This window comes from Lonchura striata, chromosome 3 (assembly GCF_046129695.1).
Source record: "Lonchura striata isolate bLonStr1 chromosome 3, bLonStr1.mat, whole genome shotgun sequence".
Taxonomy (NCBI): Eukaryota; Metazoa; Chordata; class Aves; order Passeriformes; family Estrildidae; genus Lonchura; species Lonchura striata.
In genome coordinates, this window is record NC_134605.1 from 93,412,353 (window position 1) to 93,437,823 (window position 25,471).

At 37.8% G+C, this 25,471-nt stretch overlaps 1 protein-coding gene across 6 annotated transcripts in view; it reads right to left on the reverse strand.

The window, feature by feature from the left end:
• Positions 1-25,471, reverse strand: part of ARHGEF10 (Rho guanine nucleotide exchange factor 10) — a 123,285-nt gene that overhangs the window by 31,903 nt on the left and 65,911 nt on the right. For 5 of the 6 annotated variants that reach the window (XM_021551229.3, XM_021551228.2, XM_031504434.2 and 2 more), the window contains 7 exons: positions 24,701-24,871; positions 22,661-22,806; positions 19,761-19,936; positions 5,219-5,334; positions 3,489-3,616; positions 2,903-3,003; positions 1,854-1,975 (listed from right to left, as the gene is read on the reverse strand). In XM_021551229.3, the coding sequence (XP_021406904.1) occupies positions 1,854-1,975; positions 2,903-3,003; positions 3,489-3,616; positions 5,219-5,334; positions 19,761-19,936; positions 22,661-22,806; positions 24,701-24,871 (960 nt within the window). The remainder of the gene's footprint in view (positions 1-1,853; positions 1,976-2,902; positions 3,004-3,488; positions 3,617-5,218; positions 5,335-19,760; positions 19,937-22,660; positions 22,807-24,700; positions 24,872-25,471) is intronic. The other variant, XM_021551232.2, reaches the window with a different exon arrangement.

The following is a 25,471-nucleotide window of genomic DNA, read 5'->3' on the forward strand; positions in this document are numbered from 1 at the left end:
CTGACATCCCTTCAGCACATGTATCAGCCTCATGTGTATCTTTGAGAGTGCAGAGTTTTCTCACCTCAACACATTATTCTAGCAGAGCTAGTAGCAGCACTACACCATGGTCACCTCTTCAGAAGCCTGTTTCTACACATCTCATTCTTTACTGCTCCTTGTAACAATATTGCATTCCTAACCAATCCTTACCTTGCTGGTCTATTAAAAATTACTTTAACAAACCAACTAAACCATCTCTTCAATCTGCATTTATGAAACTCCTAATTTCTCCCTGAGCATACCATGTGTCTGTCCTGCTGACTGTCATCCTTTTTATTTTTCTTTCCCCCTGCAAATTATTTCTCCAGGTGCCTTGGTCATTTTGAATGCTACTGCTATTATCCTTCAGACTTAAACTCCCTTCCAATCTCATGTCATCATATTACTGTCAGTATATTAATAGCAATATTCATGATTTTATCATGCAGGCTATTAAAAAAAACCTGAAAGCAACACCAGACTCAAGATCTTTATTTAAAGTCCATCCCAACTCCGAAGATGAATCAAGCATCAAGGATCTGAAAAAAAAACGTTTTTATGACCAGTCATGGATTTCTAATTTCCCTAATATCCATGGCACTTTCCTAACGCTTATGTAAACACTTCAGAATATATAGAAGCAATTCATAACTGTGTAGAGAATAGAAAGGTTTCTAATGAGGTGTCATACTATATTTTTACACAAGATTCTCTAGAATTCAAACGAATGCTCTCATTTTGGACACCAACGTCCTTGTGATTATATTGTAGGACTAGCAAAAACTCAGTAAGTATTAACTTAGACTACTCAGTTAGTATTAACTCCCCATAGCCTAGCAACATCACCTCCCAACAGTAAAAAAAAAAACAAACCAAAACAAAGATCAAAATAAAAACAAAATAAACCCCAAAACCCAAAACAAAAACCAAAACCCACCACAAAACAAGTCAGCAAAAGTTAAGAGTTCTAAATTCCAAGTTCACTTAATTTTCTGAAGTGCAAAGAATTTTACAGTCTCTTTTTGAAGTCAGCAGGCATTACTAAGTGATTTGCCTTAGTAGAAAAAACATTATCTATTTAGCAAAGCAATTCACTATATACAGATAAACATTTGAAATCAATAGATGAAAAAAAGAGAAAGAAAAAAGAGCTTCTGTGCCTGTCTTAACATGTCTCATTTAACAGATGCTGAAGCTATTTACTTGTACTAATTTACAGTAGCTGTGACAATTAAATAAATCACCGGTGAAAAATGAGACTGCATGTTGGATATTTCCCAGGCTCGTTACACCTTGAGTCACTTTGCATCTTAGTCAAAAGTGATGTTTTCTCCATAGTTTACCCTGGTAGTTTAGCTCTCAGTCTTGACAGAAGCCTGGGATGTAAACCTGCTCTGATGGCTCCCTACACCACTGGGCAGCCTGAGCAGCACACAGAGAGCCAACAAACAGGATTAGCCAAGCAGAGGTTCTCTTCCTACCCTGAGCTGGGGACTGAGAGCCAAACTGCAGCTGAGCTGCAGTAATACTTAAGTAATATTTTCTAGTAATATCAAGGATTTGGGAGAACCAGGAATGACATCTGGGCTCACACCTGCATTACTTTAGGAGCTGCAAAACTGGCAAAGTTAGCCCAGGGCTGAGGCCAATAATTGCATTTTGTGTTCCCGTGGTTCTTCTGGACCTTTAATTGCTAATGGTCTTAAACCAAGGTAGATGCTCAAGAGAACTAGCAGATGTGAACTAATAGATGTATTTACAATATGGTATTCTTTAGAAATTATATCATACAAGAAAACCTAATTGTAATCTTATATCAAAATTCCATTCACCTTAAACTCCTGTTGTTTGGCCATCATCACTGGCATGTGTCTAACAAGGAGAGGATGCTTTTCCTTTTTGATTTGATTCCCATCATCTTCTATGCAGAACCAACCTAACAGGTTATCCTCTGCTGTAATGGAAAGAACAAACAATAAACACTCCACAAACCTTTCACTGAATAATCACCTCCACATTTCCACAGGAACAGAAAAGAATTCTGTCAGGACGAGTCAATACAGATCAGGCTGTTCTTATGCCATAGATGCATAAATGACAACATAAAACTATGAGCAAAAATTCAATTGAGTAGATTACATACATACTGATAATGCAAAAAAAGAACATCTTACATTAGCAAAATGTTAAGGGCAGTCTCTGAATGATCTTGTAAATTGAATATTGAAAGAGGAAAGACACATCAAACCTCTCCTCAAGACTCTAGGAAATCTGTTTGTTGAACAGCATTTCTCTGCCTGTTTAAGAAACATCACTACCAACTGCCAGTTATCATAATTATAAGTATCCTCATCATGGAATGACGGAAACATCCATTCTCTCTTCTTTTTTGTTACTTTGCTTGTCTTCTGTGAGACATCACAAAAGCACTCTATTTTGACCATGTGCTGATGAAACTTGCTTTCAAGCAAGTTAATATTTTTCAACTTAGGCATTAATAAGTCCAAGTATCTTTGGAAACTTATCCCCTTGTGCAAACACAGAAAACATCACAGAACATCATAGAACAGCATATTTTTATTGCTCTAACTTAGAGACTATTTGTGTTGATTTAGATGCAACAATTAGTAAGGAATACCAGACTTCATTAAAACACTGTTGAAAATATATTCCTTCATAATGAGTGCCCGGTTTTATCTATAATGTTATTATTTGCAGTGATACACAATCACTACTATTTACTGTATTGCAATTTTAAACTTCTACAAACAATTTTCACCAAAAAAGGAAAATCATTCTCCAAAAAATAAAAATAAATATATTACACTGTACATTGAGAGCTATTTTGACTTGTTAGGAAATTTGAGTAATTAGGAATTACCAAGGGCCAGTTTAGCCATTTGTAAATTGTTGATCCAAGACTGTTTGATGGCAGGGGTAAATGTATTGAACACAGCTGTAAAGAAAGTTGGTCTCCCAGACCTGCAGTACAGGGAAAAAAAAAAAAAAAAGCCACTATAAATGCATGGGTATGAATACAGCCATGGCTAAGAATGTTGAGCAAGATGAAATTTCATTATTTTCTAATACTTAGACAAAGACTCAGCTCTGATTTAAGTGTGCAGGCTATGATACACCATATGTCCATCTTCCTATACTTTACATGAAATATTATGAGAGGAGCTGGTGAAGCAATACAACAGTGACTGTTCCCTATTAGCTGTCATTGCCATGGCTCCTCTCTTGCTTCTTGCATCCAGAATGTTGGGTTGAGGAACAGGAGAAAAGCTACAGTGCTGCTCTGGAACATTAAAGCAGCCAGCATTACAGCGTAAGAGCAAAACTCAGGGGCTTACTACAGAGACAGAAGGGAGGGAACAGCTACTGATTCCCAAATCCTCACTCGTACATCTATACCTAACACATAAACCAATTTAGAAAGTTTTGTAATCAAGATTTCTACTGACTTGTCCTGTTTTCCTGGGAGTTGCAGCTGAATTCTACAGCGATCCGCTGCTCTGATTTCGTCTTCTTTTTTCAAAATCAGTTTTTGTAAACCTGAGGTCCAGTCATGGGCTACAGATTGATTTAAGTTCTGAAAAATTAAAAAAATTAAGATTCAACATGAGCCTACCAGCCTGTTGCATACAGAATAATAAGATGATTCCTGAATATAACAAACAACTACATATGGCCTTCAATTAGACCACATCATGGATAATTTAGCCATAATGGTAAACACAGTTCAGAAATCTCTAAAATATTTTCTAATGTATTTCATCTGAACATTAAAACTCACATTGCTCAGCTTGATGATGGATAAATGACATTCCCAAGTGTTTGTCAAATTAAAACATGTGTATTTGTATCAGGTGTATGCACAAGCCTTTTACTTTATTCCAGCATCACAAATTCTGCTACTAAAATCTTTTGAAAACATTTACAAATCATATGGAAAATATGCTTTTGTTCAAATCTTTGAGTCAAAATGTTTATGGAGCCATCATGAAATATGTGTTGACTAAATCTGTGGAAGCTGCTGAAACAATAACTGCAAGGTGAGTGTTCTGTTGCAGGGAGCAAAACCTCACCTGAATGTACAAAACATCAGGACTAACAAGTACACAGACGTACACATACTTTCCACCACCAGAATTCTATGACAACTTAAGTGTTTTTCAAATATCAAGAAGCTAACCTCATTCCTCAACTTAATTCTTGTAATAATGCTACACACATCTACCCTAAAACAATGAATTTTAAGTTTTCAAAGCATAGTTGGCTCTGACTGTCAGCGCAGGCAGAAAGGTTTTTTATATGGTGATGGGTGAATGTCTTATGGTATATCTGTGCTATACATATTCCCAATTATGCAGATGAAATTCACCTTCTAATACTTGTGAAGCTTTTTCCAAAAGCACTCTTTCCATAAACTTCATTAAAAGTACATATTTTCACAAAATGCTATGTTTTATTTAATGCCTTCCCTCTGAAGCCAAAATATGTAAAGAGAAACTCAGCTTTCATATATTCATATATATACACACATTTGCAACCTGTGGTGGCAGGTAGGAGTTAAAAACTACATGAAACCACATATAAAATGTATAAAAAAACAAGCAAAAAAAGTAATTGTTTGAAGTCTCAAGACTTCATTTGGTGTGAAGTACTATATTTGTTTGCCAGAATATAAGCTAAATCAAAGGGCTGTGAACAAAGCTAAAGCAAAATAGTTTCAAAATTCTTCTGAAAATCCTTTTATATTTTTTTGATTTATACTCAGTTTTAAAGTACAGTTTCCCCCCAAAAGCCAGGATTATAAGCTTGGATGGGGATCAAGAGCTTCCTCCAAGCAACCATCCTCCTACTACTGTGTCTAACTGCAAGAATACAATTTCTTAACATCAAAATTTAATTCTGTTTGCATATAAGCTTATCAGCTACTGAACAAACGAAGACATGTGTAATATCCACCTACACTTAAAAACAATAAAGAAAAGCAAGATTAAAAGGACAGCTGTAATCTATTTATAACACTTAACAGTAAATGCTGTTAACTAGAGGTAATACTAGAGGTAAAAATTATTCTACTTTTTGTAGAGAGAACTAAAGAATGCCTTGCACAAACCCTAGGGAGAGGCAATTATACAACTTTACAAGAACAAACTTGAAAAATAAATCAAACTTTGTTTATTACCTGATAGTTTCCTTTAAGGCTGCTTATTAATTGGCTAATTTGACCAAGTACATTCAAGTCATGTAAAAGGTTCTGAAGATCATGGTACAGTTGCCCTGGTCCCATATAGAGCTTGTCTGAAATGAATAAAACCATAAGGTTTTACATAACAAAAATATGCAATTTTCAGTTGAATGAGGAAAGTATCACAAAGACAATATAAACATATATTACATCTTAAATTCAGAGTGCTTTTCGTTGCATGTACAGGCATTACCATGTGCATTTACTTTTACATCATCTTACTGCATTTTTTTTTACATCTTATTGCTACAAACAAGATTCAAGTTGTTCATCTAGTTATTTGGAGAGCACATCTGCAGTTTTAATATCCCACACTAGAATTGTAACAAATATCAAAGCTGCACTGGTCCCAAAATCTCTTGCTCCCATGGAAGTTTTGTTTAGCACCAAACATCAGACTTGATGTAACACTTGCTGTAATTAATGCAAACATCTTTCCTGGAGGTTGTTTTTGGTTACATGACAAACAAAACCATTTATCTGTAGCTTTTGCTACGATGGTTTAAAATTCAAAATTTGTTTTATTGCTTGTGAGATAGTTCTGGATCATATATCTATATCCTAACTCCAACACAAGCCAGCAATTTCACTGAACCACTTGAAATTTTACCGCAGTCATGCTTAAATCAAAAAAAGGATCTGTTCGAAAATCAGCAGCAAATCTGAATAGCCGCAGAAATGTTTTATGCTAATAATCAACAAGTACAAAGGCTAATAAGGGAACAGTAACTCAGAAAAACACACTGATTCCTAGGATAAGGTGTCAATTTAAATGCACAAAGCTTGCAAACCCCTGCTAATATACTGACTACCATGGTGGTAGGAGTGGAATGGTTATGTAATTCCTTTGGAAATAACACTCCCATAAAAAAAAACACCCTGACTCATACAGAGTCAGCATGTTTCCCTTTGGCTGAATGACAGGAATAGGATTGGATTATTTTGCCAGGAAACTCCTGCAGATTCTTTAGCTCACACAATGCAGTAGCCAAACTAGGAATCCTTCATCCCTAGCACAGCTTTGGAAGCCGGTCTGTGGGCAGCAAACGCCCCTGGATCAGAAGGATTTCACTGGTGTGTTGGCAAGAACAGGATCTGAATTCAGCGGCGGCAGCTGAGGAGCACGGGCATGAGCTGTGCCCCCTGCCCTGGCTGCAGGGCACAGCCCAGCTGCCTCACACACCGCTGGTGCCTCTGCTCCCCCCAGCCTGCTTCAGGGCCAGGGTACAAAACTCAAACCAAACACAAAGCTGTCCAAATAGCCCAAGTCAGAATAAATATGAAAAATAAGTATGCATGAAACAATGCTACTTAAAACTTTAGTATTTTTTTTAGTTAGGCATACAAAGAACTATTTTCTAAAGACATTTTTCTGTTTGGAGGCATCATACAGATAGAGGCCATCACAATGTTTTTCTTTAATGCAATTCATTATATTAAGCTGGAAGTCCACTTTAAATCCTGAAAGGCATAGCATTTTAAAGCTCAAAGAAAATATTAATGGCTACTTTATTTCTGAATTCTCCATTTCACTGCAGGAAAATACAACATAAACCTAAAATATTACACATTCCCATAAAATTCCAAATTATTATCTGGCCCTTAAATCTTCTGGTTAATTAGATCAATGAAATTATATCTGTGCATTGCACTTGAGCACCAGACAGGGAACAACTGCCCTTTACTACTGTTTACCCATCCAGATAATAGATGTGATTATCATCCTCTTCTTTGCCTGCTCTGAATGCTAATTAAAAGAACAATCTAGCCTTTCTTACCCTGAAAACCAAATTAGTCTGTAAGAATAGATAATTACATTTATTGTACACCATGAAAAGAAACAACTCCAAAGTAGATCTAAGAAAAAAAAAATTGGAAATTATGGTCAGTTGAGTATGTTTGCAGTTGTTTCAGAAAAAAAGAAAATTAAACACTTTTCTTGAACTGCAGACTCCATACTTTAATTAAGCTGCATTTTCACTTTCTTCAACCCAAATACTTGAAAAAAAATTCTCTCCTTGTATCTATCTTCTGATAGCTTACACCTTTTTTCTTGCTAACATCCACAATAATTGTAACTTGTTAAGTACTAGAATCACTAGCTCCTAGATGGATCAAATTGTTGATTTTTATGGGGTTACTTGCATAGAAAGGTGCAGATAAGTATCAAGAGGCAATCTGGTGAAATCTAGCTAAAAGTCATGTCAGTGTGTCTGGCACTGTAAACAACACAAATTACATCATTCTTGCTCTAAATTTCTCTAATGAAAAGATAACTTATGCCAAAAATAATTTACACTGAACAGAAATAATTGATTAGTTGAGATTTTGGCAGAAGTCCAGTCATCATACAAATTCCACTACTAAACAAACCAAACAGCTGCTGTGAAAAAATGACTTCAAGTCTTTTTTAAATTTAGCTTTGTGAGTTTGAACCAAGAGGAAACTTAGAACAATCAGGCTGTGAAAAGCTGAATCTGTGAGGCTTCACTTGTACAGGACAGATATTTTCACCCAAGCAAATTACATTATTCTTAAATTATAAAAGCCAGGATCATGCTTTGTAGCTTGATAAAGACAGTTAGCAGACTTTTATTATTGTTTGGAGAACAGATAGTAATGCAACATATAACAAGCAACAGCCAGGCAAGTCCTAGGTGCTGCAAGACTTTATGCCATAGTCTTCAACTAAGGCCATAAAGAAAGCTTTAACTGCCTGCACAGATTGGCTCACCCTGGGCAGAACATATATATCCACCATACCTGATAATCCTCTTCTTGAAGCTTCAAATAATCTTACAAATATCTTTGTTCCAGCCTTGGAAATAAGGCATAAATCTTGAATTTCATTCAGTAATTGGCACCTGAGTCTCTTTTGTCTGCATCATGCATATTTTATAAGCTATTAATGAGTCACGATAAAAAGGATGCAATATGAATGTCAAAGCAAATAAACTAACCTGGCATCTGAAAGACTGTCACATAGAAAAACCAAATAAAAGTAATTTTAGGCTAATTCATTAAAAGATCACATTCTTAGTACAGGAAAGGAAGCACAAAATCAAAACAGTAAATGATTAATGAGAGCCTACTTCCATTCTCTGATGTTCTGGAAAAGAGAAATGCCCAAGTCAATAAGAGATTTTAATAATCAAAGACTATAGGTACCACTAATATCAGCCTTTCACTGAGGTCCCTAGTGGGCACAAACTGACACAGAAAAATAAGGCTTCAGAAATCAACAATGATGTAGATTAATCAGAAGCAAGTTCTCCAAAAAGTGATCATTTGGATTCTGTCTGGATAATAGTTGCAAGTTATAGAAACTTTATCTCTGAACTGGGTCCTGTAAGGGTTACTCACTATATCCTTTAAAATAGAACTGGCTTCTCAGTGGTTAACCAAACACTGACTACCAGCTGATCCTGAGAATCGTCTGATGCAGGGTTTTTCTTGAGTGGAGGAGGTGGGGGAGAACACTACTCTGTTCATCAGATGTTTCTCAGTTCACAGCCACAGACTGGCTGCTTCAGCCCACACATGTTCCCTGACCATTCAACTCCTGGCGATTTTGGGGTGGGTGTTCACTTCTTTTATCCACAGGGAGTGCACTGAAAAACTCTTGGCTTCACTCCAAAGCAGATACATGGTCGGTTTCTTTTGTACTGTGAAATGTTTCACAAATGATAAAGACATTTCCTTCTCTTTCCAAGCCACTCTTGTTAATTATCAAGCTCTAAAATAACTTGTTTTTCCTATGGGAAAAAAGCCCTTCATGGTTTTAGAGAAGGATCTCCCAGCTCTACACATCCTACGTGCTACAGAGTGTTCCTGGGCAGAAGAGAAGGCAGCATGCTGTAACCAATAACCACATATGTGGCTTCAAACGCAACTTTTTCACATTCCACCTACAGATCAAGGGTGAAATCTTGGCCACATGTAATCTAGCAAGAATCTTTCTCACCAACTCCTTTGTTGCTAAGATTTTACCAGAGGAATTTGTGCCTCCCTGAAACAGGCAAGTTTACTGCCAACAACCAGTAATTCTTGCAAGATACCCAATTCCTTGCTCAGCATTAAAATGAAATACACTCAAGGTTAAAAAAAAACAAAATGTAACCACAACTTGGTTTAGAGGGAAGAAAGGAGGTTAAAGTTTAAATTGATTTTGCTGCTATGCAAAGTTGGGGCGAAGATACGCTTTTTATAATGATTTCTTCCTAGGCCAAGATACATTTGAGTACAATACCAAACATTTCTTTTACTTGCTTGTTTCCCAGTATTACTGTCAGCACCACAGTTTCAAATTCATCAATTTTGCCTGGTATGATGCAATTTTTATAACTGAAACAGAAGCAATTCTAGATGATTTATACCCAGGCATTTTCAAAGCCTGCAGGAAATTCCCTCTGTGTGGTTAAAGTCAGTTTAACTTGGTTCAGACAAAAGCAGAATTGGGAAGGTTGTGAATAAATATACACATGCTAGAGAAGTGTCCGTGTGCTAGTGCCAGGGCAGAGAGGAGGGTTCCCACCTCTGGCAAAGGGCTGCATTGCTGGGGATCAGCCACAGCTCTCTCCCTGCCCAGCAGCAGGGGCAATATGTGCTGGCACAGCAGCTGCTCCCTTGGGATTGTCATCCATCCTGTTTCCCTAAATTTTTAATTTCCATGGCCACTTCATATTGGTTATTATAACCCTGAACTGATCACACCCTATTCTTCCTTTCTAAGAATTACAAAGGTACATATCTATTTTATATGGTGATTTGTTACCTGTAAACTTTTTCTACAAGCTCTTGCTGTATGTTCTGATTCCCATTTGTGAATTACTATTTTATCACAGATTTATGCTACTAAAGACAGAGTAGATGCAATCACCCATAACTTGAACATCTATTGCTGGGCAAGCAAACATAATGGCTCAGCTGGTCTCATCCCATACTAAACTCTTGTTTATTCCCAATTAGAAGTATTTTCTTCAACAAATACTCTTATATAAATCCAAATGCCACACAAATAAAAGCCTCAGTCAATATACTTTCAATATTGCAACTATTTTTGTAAACATTTCTTTATTGTCCATCATGTTGAAATGAAATATTGTTTATAATAGACAGACTGATGGGTGTCTCTTTTACTGTAAAGTAACTAATATAGACAACATCTGCCTTGAGTAGAATCATAGTAATGACCTTTTCTCCACATAATTCAGAACGACAATACATCAATATAAATTGCTTTAGGAAAAGCTATATTGAAATGAAGTGAAAACCACTGCATACTGAAAATTCAAGGTCCTTATAAAGATTACTTTGCTTTTGAGAGACACATAGCCCTGAAGTCAGGGTAGTGCTGCACAGAATGGAAGACCATGAATGCTCAAATGAAAAAAAAACACAAAAAACCCACAACTGAATCTGAGAAAGGCTCTTTTCCTGACTATCATTCCAGCGTTACTGAGGGGTAACACAAAATTAATGATATGCTTGAAGAACATGCCAGATCTGAAGACCACTCTGAAAGGTTGGTATATCCAAAATTTGACTTGCCATTTGCAATCTGGCCTTCCAGGATGAGCACATTTGTATTTCCTCCCTCCCACTGAGCCATCTGTGTGCATCCAGGCAGCACACTTAAACGTCAAATGTTATGAAAGGAAGAGATTTGGGAAAGTTTCAATCCTCATATAAAGCATAAAAATCACCTGGGATGGGAGAAGAAGTTACATATGTGGGAGGTAACTTTAAAAGTTGATATGTCTAAGAAAGGCATATCAAACTGGTACTTGTATAGGATTACACACTTGGAACAAATAAGAGACAACCAGGCTCTTACACAACATTTAAACTATATTTAAACCTGAGAAGCATGTACAGTCTTCTGGAAAGCAAAGTATTGTGATACTAGATGAATTCTTGATCAGTTCATAATAAACCAGACAGATATCGTGAGATTGTTAACCTATTAATGTTAAGCTATGATGATGCAACAGTAATATATTTAAAACCATTTAAGTGTAGACTGAAGTATTCAATTCTTTAAATTTGGCTTTGATTGTCCTAGAAAAGTTATATTGATTTTTTTTTCCTGAAGTAATAATAGGCAGACAGCATTCCACTGCTTAATTTATAATGCCCACCATTAGAAAGGACAAGAATGGAGACTGTGAAAGACAATGTTATATCTAAAGTAAAATAGTTTCCTGCACACTTAAGACCTTGATAATTAATATAATTAAGCAAAACCAGAAACTATTAATAAGGCCCAAGATTCAATCACTGCAGTTGAGGAATTCTTCCCCTATACTTGGTCCTAAATCCTGTTCCTATAGATACACTGCTATGCAAAACACACCATTGCTTTACAGCTGCTCAGTGGAAGAGAACTTATCAAAGTGACAAACAACATTCTCCTTTCACAGGTCTAGTGGAACTATTTTTCTCAGTACAAACAGAAAAGCAAATCTTTATGTGTCATTTTATATGCAAGCTATCAAATTCAGCAACAAATAAACAGAGTTGGCAAAAAGACAGCGAATCTTAAATGAACCAGAAACACTATTCATTTAACAGTTCATACTGATGTTATGTAAAGTATTATTTCCTTTTCCTTTGCAAACTCCCTTGTCCCAGAACACCTAGCTTTCGCTAGAAGGCTGGTGATGAGGGCCCTCTTCTGTACTAAAACTTCATCTTGCACAGAACTTGACACATCCAAGCACCTGTTACACACCAGAGGCACATCCATACCTCTGACATACATCATCCCCAGAAATTCTGTATGAGTGTTAAAGCCTTAACAAAGCAGATGAGGTTTTTAGATGATAAACTACCAACTTCCTGCACGTTGTGTTATGCAAAGTCCCTGACAGCACCCACATCACCACCCTCCTCATATTTGTGTCTTCACTTGCTCACTTAATGCTGTTCCTGTTTCCACAGATGCATCACAGAAGCATGTGGGCAGGTTCAGTTTTCTTGTTTCTCCTTTATGAGAGTTTTTGAACAGCCAATTGGAATTTGACTAAAATAGTGATTAAAAAAGTTGTCCAAAATCCTGGCTTATGGCCTAAACAAGTCCACAGGTCAATTTAAAGTTCATCACAGACTTTCTGCCTTCCCCTGGTTTGCTTTTTCACACTAAATTCAACTCATGATATCCACAGTTGCATGCACCCAAAAAATTTGAGCCTCCTTAAGTAAACTGCAGGTCTCCTGAGATTATACCACACTCTCAGGTCCAAACTACACAAGTTTTTGAGTGGCATCAGACTCCAGGTTTGGAAATTTAAGCAAATGGGAAGTCAAGAATGATGTCAGAGAACAAGAGTTTAATTGGCAGCCATCAATGAAAAGCTGATACGTGCAGCTACTCACACATATCTTTGCAGTACAACCCTAACTTAGGCTTAGTAACCTAGCATAGAAAGAAGCAGCACAAGCATACACATAGTATTAGGTGACAAGCAACAAAGCCCTCGAGCTTACTAGAATGCAAACTATTCAGTCCAGACATGGTGTAAGCAAGCAGTCAGGATGCAGTCAGGACTCTCCATCATCAACCACCATGAAGAGCTTTATCATAAACATGAAATGACACTGTTCAGTCTAATCATACTTTAATCATGTAAGCATCTAAACAAATTATATTCTTAATTACTGAAATTTATAATCTGAGTCTCTCAAGCTAATGTATTAATTAACTATTCTTACTGCCATGCAAGACAGGGGAGTTCTTCAGGTCCTAATCACAGAAACAAGTACCACACAACACCCAATACACAGAGCAGAGCTGGGAAACAAACCTCACAAATCTCAACTCTGACAAAGTATTTTTAACATACTTTACCTCACTGTCAGTTGCTAATACCTTTCTCTCAACTGGTAATTACATGAATGCTGAGACCTGTCCTTCTCATTGTATGAGATCCAACACTGAAGAAATAGGTTGCATAAAAATTACCATCTAACCACAAAACTGCTTATTCACATATCTTGAGGAATAGCAAGATAAAATCCACAGCTTGCAACTGCAAGTAGTGAGTAGGATATTGAATTCATAGTGCTATACCATTTGTGAATAAAATTATGCAAAATAATGCAAAACCACCACGGAAATGTAAAGCCTCGGAGATAGTGAGAAGTAGTTCAAACATTGAGAGCATTACTTCAAGATTATATTAAGCTCCAGCTAATCCTGACCGCACAGGGAATTTCAGATATAAAAGGCCATAAATATTTTTCCTTCTGACAGAAGCAGCTGTACTGTGTCAGACACTAAAGCAGCAGGGAACATGAGGGAGAAACTCTGGAGCCCTGATTTGCTCATTAGAGTGGACCCCACAGCCCCGGTGTCACACTAGCTGGGACAATGATCAGGGGTCTTCCTGGACCATGAACTGGCTCTGCTCCCATGAGGAAGAAAAATTCTGTAAACAAAGACTTGAGAGTGAAAGAAAAGAAGTGTCATGGCCCTTTCTCTCACAAGGCCCAAAGAGGGAGGCTGAGGATGGCATGGACCTGGAAGCCCCTGCCCTCGAAGGAGGGAGAGAAGTCACACAGGACCTCTACGATGCACCTGCATGGGCACAAAGGGCAAGGGAGAAACTGGGTGCAAAAAGACAAAGACTGATATAAACGGGAAATGAAAGTACACGTGTGAAGGCATTTAAACAATGAAAGTACTGCAGGGGTCCTAAGACAGGTGTGCAGGCAGTTGTAAACTGTCTGAGCTGACAGAGGTTTATACTGGAGCCTCCACCAGACTATAACAACTCATGTGGAAATGGCACTGTAAAGAGCTCACCTCCCTCTTTCATACACACCAGCTGGGTTTCTAATAATTTTACTACTCTGTGCCATGATGTGGATGAGATCCCTAGCAACACAGAACAAGGTTTATAGGAAGTGGACGACAAATCCTATAATCGCTATAAAAATACAAAAAGCAAAGAGAAGAATCTCATCCTGCATAGATGAGACAAGCATGTAACACCTAAATTTATCCTTGCCTAATCCACTAGATAGAAACTTATGTCTGCTTAACAAAGTCAACTATTTAATGTCAATTCATTTACTCAGATGAACAGGCTTTTTGGCACTAGATTTATTTAAACTATTTGGTCTTTTTTTTGTATATATCAGTGACAATTTACATTTATACACATATTAAATCTCATTTAGTGCACAGTATTGTCTTCAATAACATTAACTTTAAAATAAAGCCCTACATTATTAATCTTTATATATTTAATTGAGACAAAAGCTAGTTCAATTAGCAAGTCATGCCATCTTTCTTTCTAAAATCTTATCACCAATGTTGGAGTTGATATTTCACTTAATATTAGTTTTGCTTGCTCTGGATATTGTATTACTATTGCTGTGCCTTAGAGGGATCATAAAGCTGACTTTTTTTTTTCTTCCCCAATTCTGTATCTCTCATTAGACAAACCTGCAGAAAAGCCCAGCTTTAATGGCAATGGTTATCACAGCAGCACTCTTCATTTTTGAAAAGAGATGTCATTCCACTGAGCAACACATTGACAGAAACAAGTGCACACTCTAGCCCATCATACATCCCTCCCTGTTTCCTTGGCAACACTCAGAGGCCTACACAGTGACTGCATCAAGCAGAAGGAAACTTGGAAGAGAGGAATAATTTCTGCACTTCAGCATCATGTCACTACTATATTTGACAGTAAACAAACCCCACAGAGATCAAGAACACAATCAAGTGGAAACAGAGTACAAATGTATCCCTGGAACTCTGAATGAGAAAGGGGAACAGCCATGGTTTAGCACTGCTGAGCTTTGCTCTCAGTTACAAACTGTAAACCTGTTAAAAAAAAAAATTACATAAAAATGCAGCCATAGGCATACTAACCTGATTTTTGATGTCATTGTTTTCTTCAATGCTCATCACTGTATGGATCTATAGTACAGACGGGTCTGCTCATTTCCCCTTTCAGCCTTTAGAAATATTGCTCAAATGGATGTTTCTTTGCTTAAGTAACTGTCTATGCTGCCTGTGTCTCTTAATCAACATGATCAGAGCAGAACACTGCTGCAGATACTGGTTTCCCAACCAGACATGGCAGGATGCCTAGCCATGTCTGGGTGTAGAACCCTCTGGTTCTACAGAGCCTCTCTAGTCTGGTCTTCTTGAATAAAAGCCCTGTGAGAAACTTCTCATTCATCCTTTTTATTCTTGGGGACCCAAGAACAGGCAACTGGGGGTGATTCCTGTGGCATCCAAACCAGCATTTGCCTCAGCACAAACCACAGTTCCCAACACATCAATAGTTTGCATGAAGTGCTGCAAACTCATAACTCATGTGCCAGAAGTCTGAGAAAATGAAACTCTGGCCAGTATATTTGACTTCCATTCTTATAGTCCCAATTAAAAGGCAGTGAAATACACATATTTGCAATAATTTTATGTATATATGGATGAATTGCAAGAAAAAAGTTATCTTCTGATTCTTTTAGAGGGGTAACACTGAATGTTTTGTAAGAAGTTACAAATTTGCCCTTTGACTATACTATTTATATATTTTTAAGTATTCATAATATTTAATATCAATGACATATTAAAAACAAGCTGTACTGACTGTGGTTTCATCCATCCTTTTTTTTATTGTAAAACTACAGGTAGTGTTGAACTTTCTTGATGCCATCTTTCCACATATTCAACCCAATAGGGAATCTGAAGAGGCTCCAGTCAACTGCAACCTGACAACATTGTCCCAAGGCAAGAAGGATGACTGTGGTAACTACAAGCCCGTCAGTCTCACTTCAGTGTCTGGCAAAGTTACAAGGGTTATTCTGGAGCTAGTGAAAAACACCCGAAAGACAACACAGTCATTGGTCCCAGCCAGAACAAGTTCATGAAGTTGGAGTTCTGTTTAAGAAACCTAATTTCCTTTTATGAAAAAGCAACCCAACCCAGGTAGTTGATCAGGGAAGCCAGTTGATGTGAACTGTGGATTTCAGTAAAGCTATTGATCTGAGGCTTCTCACAGGCCTCAAAATGTTCAGCATACTGCTGGATAAACACACATCATGTGATGGGTGAGAAACTGGCTCACGGGTCAGGCACAAAGGGTTGCTTATAGTGTGGTAGCACCAGACTGGTGACCTGTCGCTACTGGGGTTTCCCAGCGCCTCATTTTAGGTTCAGTTCTCCTCAATGTCTTCATTAACAACTCCAAGGAAAAATAAGAATTTTATCAATGACACTAAATTGGGAGGAGCTGCCAAATCCCTGGAAGGCAGAGAGATCCTGCAGAGAAACCTTGACAAACTATAGGGTTGGGCAATCACCAACCATGGGAAGTTCAACAAAGGCAAGTGCTGGATTCTGCACATAGGATAAGGCATCCCTAAACGTACAAACAGACTGAGCACAGACACAGGAGAGCAGCCACACAGAAAGAAATCTGGGGATCCTTGTCAGTGGCAAGTTGAATATGGGTCAGCAGTGCTCTGGCAGCCAGGAGGTCCAGCCATGTCCTGAGAGCCATCAGGTACAGCACCACCAGCCAGGTGAGGGAGGTGAATTTCTTACCAGTGCATGTAAATAAAAAACGAGAACACACAAATTTCTGTTCCCACTGAAAACATTCCCCTCTTCCTATATAAATTCAACTTTTCCATACTATGGCACTGTCAGTGCTTCTGCACATGGACTAACTGGGGTGAAGAGAACAGCAACAGCCTACCAGAAACAATACATGGATTTACCAGGGGAAAAACTCTATCTCGCATCTTTCTGCCAATAGTTCTACAAAGAAAATTAACACATTACACTTTTTGGCACACATAATTAAATAACTTCTTCCACAAAAATTGTCTGTCTGGGGTGCCAGAGAGCCATACAGACTTTCAAGCAAGACTAACCCTAATACATGAAACAGAACTTTGACTAATTTGCTGAGAGAAGTATGTTTTTCCTGAAGACTGAGATTGTGAAATGTTATTGGTTATGACTGCAGGAGGCAAACACACATTATGATTACATTCCACAAGAAAACATATTAGAATCGTACAAATAGAGGACCCTGCCAAACAGCTAAGACTTAAATCCCTCTTCATGTTTGTAATTATGATAACTTAGTCTACTGCTGGTGCTAGGGGAGAACAACAGGAACAAGGCAAGAGTACATCAAGGACAGGACAGTATAGCAGAATATACTCAAGTAAAATTTTCCTTTGCCCCATACACCCTCAGGCCACACAGTTTTTCCTACCAAAATACTTGGTTAAATGGCTTAAAACAAAAAAAAAAAATTGTTTAAAACCAAAAAACAGCCCCTAAATGTGTTCTTCTGTAGAATCCAAAGACAAAAGACTGCTGAACAAAGCTCAGTGGGGTAGAAAACTGCCAATTAATGATTTTGCCAAGTGAAAACCAAGTTCACACAGCCCTTGCTTTTCATCTTAGAACAGTACTGAAGCATGCCCTTGATTTGTACATACTCATAAAATACTTCAACCTTTCAGTGGCATATTACAGGCTCTACAAGATTAATTCAAATTTAGCTATTAATTCAGCACCCAAAGTAAAGTTTGCATCTTTAGACAAAACTGCTTTTTCTTGCAACATTATAGAAAACCGGAAGCACCAATTGCATTTAGTCAATAATAAACAGCAAGATACAATTATGACAGCTACCTACTCACAGAAAAGGTTTTGGTGGAGAAAAAAAGTGCAATGATAAGGGAAATGTAACTAATAACCAGTAACCCTCACAAGAACACAATTCTGCAATCAGAGCAACAGCTAGTGCAAACACAGTAGTATATGCAAAAACAAGGCTATGATGCTCCTCTTTCATGTTTTTTAATATTCAATTTAGTTGGATCATTCGGCAGAAAAGTTTGATTGAATAAGAGGGAGGATTTTTTCAGTATTTTTTTATTTCTTATCTTTTGATCCTTTTTATTAGAAGACTGAATTAATATAACAGAGCTTACCAAAAGAAAAATTAGTTCCGATCACATTTTACCTACAGAGTACCATTTAACCTGAAGGTTGATTTATAAATGATGCACAAAGTAATTTCTTTTTTTTTTTTTGTCTGATTTTGTCACCAAATATGATGAAGCTGAAAAACCTCAAAAGCCAAGAGGTTCAAGTAAGTTCTACATGACTGGTCAGGAGTTTTTGTTTCTTCCCTCATGCTTTTCTTCCCCATATGACCATGCTGATATGCAAAAATTTGGTCTTATCAGCTGTGAAACTGCTGCACAAGATCTTAGTAAGAGTACTCAACTATCTGTTCCTCCTACACTCACCTACAAAACAGAACCCCAGTTCTAAGAAATACACTTCTTTATATAATTTTCTCAGGGTTATGCATACAGCAGCTGGTAAATTTTAAGATAAAGGCTTTAATCTCATTCACTAAATAGTCCATTATTGCTCAAAAGCAGTCACAAGAATTAAGTCATCCTTGAAATAAAGACATAAGTGCCCATAAAAAATTCTGGAGCTATATCCAAAGGGAGGAGCAAGGAGACCTGACAAGAACCATCCTGGAGAATACAGGGGGTAGTAAATGCTGTATTGATGCTCCAGCATTTATGCCTTCTTACAGCACAACTGTGGGAAAATTCATTAAGCCAAGGGTGCAATATTAAATACATGTAGTGTGAAATAACGCCTACAGCACTGAAATCTATGTGAATCATAATCCATGAATACAAATCAAATAACAATCTAGAGATAGTAAATGCATTTAATATTACAATATTTAGGCAATAAGCGGGATATAAAAAGAACTCCTTATGCATGTACATCTGGCTAAAAAGTAAAGTCTTAAAATTCGTATTTCTCTTGAAGGCAGTTGGCAGACTTGTAGGGGGGCTTAGCTAGGACAGAAGAATTTGTAAACTTCAGAGTTTGAGGTCATTTTTGAAGAGAGGTTAGGAGGAAATTACCTATTAACATATAGTTTCAAAGACATTCATTAAGGTTTTTTTTCTGAAGCACTAGTTTGAAGAGAAAGATACCATGGGCCTGAGAGAAGTGAGTAAAGTCTACCCTGCAGTAACCAGACTTTGTGTCCAGACTTAATCACAGCAACAGGGTTGCTTGATCATCTCTATCAAGAAAAACTTCTTTGCTCTTTTCCTTGTTCTTCTAACTATGGGATAAAGAACAAAGGCAGAACCAGCAACCATGAGACCACTGGCGCACCACATCAAACCCACATTCTTGCACGTCTGCACACTCTCATGCTTTAAAACTCTTTACTCATTCATGCATAAAATTCTAAAATACAACAAATAAAAGTAATTCATGTTGCAAGGAAGGCAGGAGCCTGGCTGTCACTTTATGTATTCTGTTTCCAAAGAAAGAGGCTTTACTGCTCTTCATGTTACAGAAATCTTCATGGACAAAATGCTTTCCTTTGTTTTCAGTAGCCCATTGAATTTCAAAAGTAGTCTGTAAAAGTCAGTAACTTCTGTCACTTACTTGGCTTAGAGTTAATGATGACATTTTCAGCAGAGAACTGTGGTGGGAACCTGCAGTTGTCTCCTTGGCCTTCACTGCTGCCATACTCTATGACGTCCACTTGTCCCAGCGGTACACTCCACTTCAATAAATACCTCTGGCCAGTTGTCATGGTGCCGCTGCTTTCATAGGAAGAGCTGGAAGATGCACAAATTATTGCTGTGACAAGCAACTGTGTTTCAGGGCATCCTATTTATTATTTTATCTTCTAAAATCTGCTGTTTATCAGCTGCAGTACAGTGCACAACTTAAAAGAAATACATGCATCTGGCTGATTTTTGTGACTGACCTTTCTCAGCGTGCAAATAGCAGCCATGCAGATGCAGATAATCTTGTCTGCAAACACCACAGGACTGCCAACAACAGTCCTTACATTTCTATAGCAAAACGTAAATGACCATCTTTTAAGATCAATATGTGTTCTGAAATCCTAATACAAGTGCTTGGGACTATACTTTGGCTCCACATTTTCCTGATTTTTTGAAACACTTCTTTTTGGGCCCTAACTCCTATGTTACAGATGATGGGACCTTTGAATGAGTGCTGGCAACAGGAAGGACAACCGAAGGGCTGACAAGCCAACATTTCTGCCAAGCCCCACAGCCCAGACTGTTCTGTACAGCAGACCTCTACAACTGCTGCGGCTTCCAATAGTAATCCTGCCTGAGCTGCTGCTTAAGAAGCGTGTATCACAACAGGCATTTCAGAGGAAAGAGCACACTGAGGAAGCTCATTAGGAATATAAATGACATCAACACTAATTTTACTTTGTTTCCTTCACTCCCTTATTCCCATCCAAGAACATGTAACAAACATTTACTAAAAAGGACAAAAGAGATGTTAAAGTGAACAAAAAAGGTTTATTTCACAGGAAGAATGATTGAAATGCAGAAGTCAAATGCTTGAGAGAAATCAGTAAAATGCATTTATTGAGAACAGGAGCTAAATGCTGAAATTGAGCTAGTCAGCTACCTATCTGCAACGCAGACTTTTGTTTCAATGAGGAAGCAAGTATGAACAAAGAACACAACTGCCACAATTTAAGTAAATATTTATAAATTGTTGACCTAGCTCAGAAGAAACAAAACAAACAAAAAAAAAAAACAAAAAAACCAGGCAGGACACAGTTATTCAGTCACTAGGGATAGCATCCACCCCATCCAACTGCTGTTACTTCAGAGTCAGGCCACCAGCTCCTGCTGGTCATCTACACTGTGTGCAAAGGAAGACCTGAGGGTTGTGTCATCTGTAAAAATTTCTATCTTTTACAAACCAGGAACGCTCAAATGTCCCAGGTGCCTAGGATCCACTATCAGTGCGAGGAAGCCCAATGCACGGGAAGAATGATGTGCAGGACTCCAATGATTTCAGAAGGCTAATTAATTAATTATACTACATTATACTATATTACACTAACAACAACTATCACTAACCAGCTATATCACTAATAAGAAAAACCTGTGACTCTCTCCTGAGAGTCCTGACACACACATGGATCCATTTGGTCAATGAATACAAAACACCATCACCAGAATCCAATCAAGCAATCCCCTTGGGTAAACAATCTCCATACCACATTCCACAGGAGCACAAACACAGGAGCAGTGAATGAGATAATCATTTATTCTCTTTACTCTGCTTCTCTCACAGCTTCTCTCAGAAGAAATCCTGAGAAAACTAAGTCTCTCTCTGCTCAGAGGGTATGTGAATGCCACAGTTACAGAGGAATTTTCTATGGCTTGAAAAAGATACAGACTTTTACAGAAGACATGACCCTCAGAGGGTCAGAGACTTGGCATGATCATGAACTTTTAACACAGAAAACAAAAACAGACTGCACTTTGCTACTTCAAGTACAAATACATAAAATCCAAGACTTTACTGGTATGAAAGAAGATAAAATATGAATAGCAAAAATAATATTCAAGTGTTACTAAGAAAGTAAAGAATTTGCAAAGAAAAGGACCACAGGATAATTGCCATGAGCTTGTTAATTTTCTAAAGTGTAGCTATCACATGGCACTTCTCACTCACATGGACATGAGACCACACAATCACACACTTAGAAATATATGTACAGGATTCATACTTCATTAATGAATTAAGATATTAACTCATATTATGCTTAAGAAAAGCTGTTCTTGGCAGATTTTAACAATCCACATTTTCATTGTCAGAATGTACCATTACATAAAACAACTTATGATACAAGCAACATATAAATGACATATAAACACAACCTTGGCACACAAAGGCATTTAGTAACAGTAATAATTACAGCCAGCAAAAGCACAGAAGGACCTATGAAAAAATATCTTTTTCAAAGCATTTAACCTTTAATCCTTCAATTTTTGATCTCAGAGATAACAAACCTTCCCCATCTGGGACTTTGTTAGCAAGTTCCAGGTTTGTTCTGGCAACCTGCATTACCTTTATGGGTTTTGTTTGTTTGTTTGTTGGAGGTTGTTTGTTTTGCAGAGGGTGGTATTTACTTCACAAATTGTGTCAAGTTACAAATTTGTGTGTGCTACAATTGGAATTTAAGGAAGAAGAGAAAAAAGTCTTACCCTGGCATGCCTGTATTCCACTAAGCACAAATACACAGCAATAGCAAGACACTATAGAGCATTTCCATCTGTAATCTCCAACTGATATAATTTTCTTACAAATTTATTCTAGAACTTCCAAATATCAGCCAGCAATTTGGAGGACTATAACAAAGCTAGCTATCCATTTATTATGACTGCTCCTAGAAACCATTAGCCACAGTAAACACAACAATACAAAAGAAATTCATTAAGTGTCATTTTTTTCCACCTGAAGTTCAAATGATAATTTAAAAAATATAAGTTAAATCTTACCGTATATTTACTGTTGCACACATCAGCACATCATTTAACATGAAAAGTCGCCGTTCTTTGGTTTTGATAATTTCTCCTTTGTCATTATAAACTGTCTCAACCATATCATCAGTCCGTATGAGGTATCTGTTTCCACTGCTGAGTAGCTGGATTTTGAAAACAATCAGCATTGCATATTACACACAGTGCTTCCAACATCCAGCACACAAAAAGCAAAAACAATGGGTTGTCACATGCCATCCTAGCACAAGTGATTGCAGGTGGATTTGCCAAGGTAATTAGGTCTCTTTATTAATCTGCTTTTGATTTAGAGAAATAGTAACTTCTGCTGTCATCCATGTGGACTTAAAGGGCTTTGCAACTTAATGTAGACCATGGCTGCTCTGGGAATCTTCCACACTGATAAAGGCTTCTTGGCAAAAAAAAAATATTCCTTCCACAATTTCTGTGACTTCCTTCCTTAGTTTCTTCTTTCATAGTCCACTGAAGACCTACACATGATTCCAGATGCCCAGATTGGGAGGCCAGAGTGTGAGGAGGATGTGTGCTTAGCCTGCTCTGTCCCCCTGGGCTCACAGAGCTGAGGAGTGCAGCTGGCAGGGTGTCACAGACTGTGGAGAAGATGACACCTCCAAGAGATTCTTGGCATGTAAATTGCAAATGACATTTGCCTTCAAGGGCTGAGGATCAGCCACTGTGTGCAAGCATGAACCAATCCCTTACATATCAAGCACATCTCCATAGCGTCCAACAGAATAAAATTCTCCGTACCTCACTAATTTTCTACTCAACCACCTCTTTCACCATCTATTTCACCCTGGCTGGCATTGTTCCAAAACCGTATATGCAAACAGACAGGCCCAGGAGGGCCAACCATGTCCTGGGGTGCATCAGACCCAGCATTACCACCTAGGCAAGGGAGGAGATTGTCCCACTCTGCTCTGCACTGGCCTCATCTGAATATTGTGTGCAGTTTTGGGTGCCGCAATGTAAGAAAGATATTAAGCTATTAGAGCCCAAAGGATGGCCTCAAGGATGGTGAAAGGCCTGGAGGGTAAGCTGTATGAGGAGTGACTGAGGTCACTCGGTCTGTTCAGTCTGGAGAAGGGGAGACAGAGGGGAGATCTCTCTGCAGTATACAGCTTCCTTGTGAGGGGAGGGTTCGTCACCCAGAGGGTGCTTGGGCACTGAACAGGCTCCCCAGGGTAGTGCTCAAAGCCCCAGGCCTGACATAGTTCAAGAAGCATTTGGACACATTCAGGTACTTGGTGTGACTCTCAGGACTGGTCTTGTGCAGAGACATGAGTTAGACTTTATGATCCACATGGGTCCCTCCCAACTCAGCTGATTCCGTAATATTAACACACAAGGCCTGTGGGACCCTGTGAGATTTGGAGTGACAGCCCATGCATATATCAATGAATTCCCCACTGCGTAACACACAAAATCTTGCAATCAATATCAACTGACAAAAGGTAACCTGGGCTACCTCTTCAAAAGCACAATCTTTGTCTTGGAACTATTTGCAGATGAGTAATAGCTGCTTCAAGAAGCAGGATTATGAGAACTAGAAAAGAAAATAAAATGTCTGAATCCATCTTCTAATGCACTTAGAATGGAAATGCTGTTCCAGTATGAAAAGAAATTCAGTATTCAATTCCTGGTAAATAGCTTAAACAAGCGTTTTCTGGTTGACTATTGCTTTCCTAAAAGATGTGCTTTTTTGTATCTCCAAAAACAACCCCATTCCTTCAGCATATCCCCACTAATAACCTGAAGCTTCACAAAAGCAATAATTGAAGCATTTATGCCCCAATACTGCTGAGGCAAGTTCAGTGTGTTGCTTATTCCAGCACACAGTGGTGAGCCTGTTCAGTCTCAGAGGCAGGTCACATCTCACATCTACCACTAGAACGACCCCATGTAGTTATCTCTAAAGAAAAAAACAACATAGCTGTCTCTTTGGTGTCTGTTGTAAAGATTACTCAAGGCCCAGAAACTGACTCTTCTATTTCCATTATACTTTCCTACTTTCCTTACCTTGTTCAGATAACGTTCATTCATTGCTTTTGCTATTTGTTTTATTTCACAGCGCTGATCTGCATCCCTTTTCCTTTCATTTAACTTCTCTGCCAGTGTCTCAAGTTCTGTAAGAGCCATCTGTAGAGGTAATCTGTCAGGATGTCCTTTACTAGTGTTCTTCAACATATCCTGAGGGGTATTATAAAACAAAAAAAAAAACATCAGATTTTTTTTCAAAGTCAGGTTCCAAAGATTATGGAATGTACAGTTACAACTACATTCTTGAGTACTAGTAAAGAATAAGACCAATAAACACCTAATGAATATTCAGACAGCACATTGCTTAACTCCCCAAATATCTTAGTAATTCTTTTAAAATATACTGAATGGGATCACATACATTCTTATTTAAAGAACAAATTTAAGAGATGAGAGATAATATTAAACAATCTGGCAATCAGTATTATACTATAATATGTATGCATCTATAAATGATTTTAAATGATATTTACTGTCATAATAATATTGTATTATCTTTATTATTTTGTTACCATTATTACTTTATTACTCTTATTACTCTATTACTGTTATTACTCCTCATTAAAACACGGACAGTATATTCCTCCTAAAGTAGGAGGCATTACTTCATTAAGGTCACAACAGCTCCTCCAAATCTTTCTCTTTTGTAGGCATAAAGTAGGGACAGTTTGAATTACACTTTGTTTCCACTCCCAGAGCACTCAAAAATCTTCCTGCCATAATAAACTTCATTGTTCCTACTATTTCAAA